At 45.0% G+C, this 2,754-nt stretch overlaps 1 protein-coding gene across 1 annotated transcript in view; it reads left to right on the forward strand.

Annotated features, from left to right (window-relative positions):
• Positions 1 to 2,562: 2,562 nt before the first annotated feature.
• Positions 2,563 to 2,754, forward strand: part of RLN3 (relaxin 3) — a 4,663-nt gene continuing 4,471 nt past the window's right edge. Inside the window, exon 1 of the mRNA XM_034657891.1 lies at positions 2,563 to 2,645. Within this exon, the coding sequence (XP_034513782.1) occupies positions 2,580 to 2,645 (66 nt within the window). The 5' untranslated portion in view covers positions 2,563 to 2,579. The remainder of the gene's footprint in view (positions 2,646 to 2,754) is intronic.

Below are 2,754 nucleotides of genomic sequence, written 5' to 3' on the forward strand. Positions count from 1 at the left end.
TCTGTCCTCCTCCCACCTGGGCAACCACCAGTCGGCTCTCCGTCTCTATGAATGCGCCTCTTTGGAATATTTCAGATCAACAGAATCACGTAATATGTGACCTTCTGGCTCTGGCTTCTTTCACTCAGTGTAATGTTTTCAAGGTTCATCCACATTGTAACATGTATCAGAACTTTATTCCTTTTAGGGGCGCCTGGGTGGTTCAATGGGTGAAGCGACTGCCTTCCACTCAGGTCGTGATCCTAGGGTCCTGGAAACGAGCCCGAGTCGGGCTCCCTGTCAGTGGGAAGCCTGCTTCTCCCTCTCCCTCTGTTTGTGCTCTCTCTGTTAAATAAACGAACTTTTTTTTTAAAAAAAGAGCCTAATTCCTTTTCATGACTGACTCGTATTCCACTGTAGGGGTCTACCACATTTTTCATCTGCTTGTCTGTTGATGGGAATTTGGGTCATTTCTGCTTTTTGGCTGTTGTGAATCGTGCTGCTATGAACACGTGTACCTGTAACATTGAAATGGTTAATTTTACGTATAGAAATTTTACCCCAGTATTTGATTTTATTTTATTGAGATTTTATTTATTTGAGAGAGAGAGAGAGCACACAAGCAGGAGGAGAAGTAGAGGAAAAGGGACAAGCAGACTCCTTGCTGAGCATGGAGCCTGAAATGGGCCTCGATCTCACGACCCTGAGATCATGATCTGAGGCTAAACCAAGAGTCAGATGCTTAGCCCACTGAGCCACCCAGACGCCCTTGCCCTGATATTTTTATTATTTTTATTTTTTATTATTTTTATTTTTTTCAAATATTTTATTTATTATTTATTCGATAGAGATAGAGACAGCCAGCGAGAGAGGGAACACAAGCAGGGGGAGTGGGAGAGGAAGAAGCAGGCTCATAGCGGAAGAGCCTGATGTGGGGCTCGATCCCATAATGCTGGGATCACGCCCTGAGCCGAAGGCAGACGCTTAACCGCTGTGCCACCCAGGTGCCCCTATTTTTTATTTATTTTTTAAAAAGGATTTTATTTGTTTATTTGTCAGAGGGAGAGCACGCGCAGGGGGAATGGCAGGCAGAGGGAGAAGCAGGGTCCCAGCTGAGCAAGGATCCTGACGTGGGACCCGATCCCAGGACCCTGAGATCACAAACTGAGTCGGAGTCAGACACCCAACCGACTGAGCCACCCAGGCGTCCCTTATTTTTATTTTTAAAAGATTTTATTTATTTATTTATTTATTTGAGAGAAAGAGTGATGGAGAGAGAGAGCACAAGTTGGGGGAGGGAGGAGCAGAGAGAGAGGGAGGAGTAGACTCCCTGATGAGCAGAAAGCCTGACACAGGACTAGATCCCAGGGCCCCAGGATCAGGACCTGGGCTGAAGGCAGACGCTTAATCGACTGAGCCACCTACCCCCAGGCACCCCCACCCCAATATTAAAAAAAAAAAAAAAGAATGCTATCAGCTGAGAGGACCTAGAAGCAATGACATACCTGCCCATCCCCCATCCCCAGTAGTGATGAGCACAGCCAGCGCCCCAGTCTTGACTTCTCAGCACCATTCTCCAACAAAGGGAATCCAGACTCTTTGGGAAAGTGGCTGATTCTAGGACTGGGACAGGGAAAATGCAAGACAAACCCCAGATTTCTTGTTGTCCTAGACAGTAAGAGTACTAAAAGATAAAAACAAACAAAAAATATGGAGTCATGTCCAAAGGACAGTGCATGAAATTAAATGCTTAGAGCAGTAGCCGATTGAAAGAGTTCCCAATGGCCACAGCTGGAACAATTTGGACAACAAAATAAATAACAATAATATTGGATTATAACCCAAAGAATAAAATAACTGTTTACGAGTCCGTACTGGTATAAATAAATGATTGAATAAACAAATAACTGGAAACAGAACAGCTCTTCCTTCCAGAATTCCAAATCATAAATAATGGTAAATGTAGAAGGAATGGGGTAACGGAAAATTACTAATAAACAGACATCACGGGAATAATGTCTATACACACGATCCACCCAAATATTAAAATCAGTGGGTAGACTTTAAATGGAAAGAGGATCGGGGCGCCTGCGTGGTGCAGTAAGTTAAGTGTCAGCCTCTTGATTTCGGCTCAGGTCATGATCTTGGGGTCATGGGATCCAGCTGTGTCCGGCAGCTCCCTGCTCATCGGGGAATCTGCTTGAGATTCTCTCCCTCCCTCTCCCTCTGTGCCCCCTTCCCTCACCCCACACGTGCACTCTCAATGTCTCTCTCTTTAAAAAAAAACTCTTAAAAAAAATAAAGGGAAACNAATAAAGGGAAACAGGATCTTAGCATAGCCTTAAAATGCAAAGTATTTCTCAATTACTGTACTTTTAACATGTGTCCACAAATTCTTCCAAATTCTCCCTTCCCAAAAGGTGGAGATTAATTCCTCTGTCTTGGTTGGGTGGCGGGGAAGGACCCGAGTTGTTTTCTGGACCCGAGTCATGGTGACAAAGTATGTTTGACTTCTGGAAACTCTTCCAGGTGTCCCCTTATGATCGGTGCACTTTTCCTCATGTGTGTTATACTTTGATCAAAAGTTCAAATTGTTAGGAATGCAAAAGGAAAACAAAAGAGGAAAGAAAAGGAGACAAAGAACCATCTGTCTCAGAGACGCACACGTGAGTGTTAGAATTGTACCAACCGAGAAGCACAGCAGTGATGACTGAAGGCAGGATGGTGGCTATCTCTGGGGTGGGAGTGGGGGCGGGGGGGGGGGTGGGGGGAGGG

Source organism: Ailuropoda melanoleuca, chromosome 4 (assembly GCF_002007445.2).
Source record: "Ailuropoda melanoleuca isolate Jingjing chromosome 4, ASM200744v2, whole genome shotgun sequence".
In the NCBI taxonomy this organism is placed as follows: domain Eukaryota; kingdom Metazoa; phylum Chordata; class Mammalia; order Carnivora; family Ursidae; genus Ailuropoda; species Ailuropoda melanoleuca.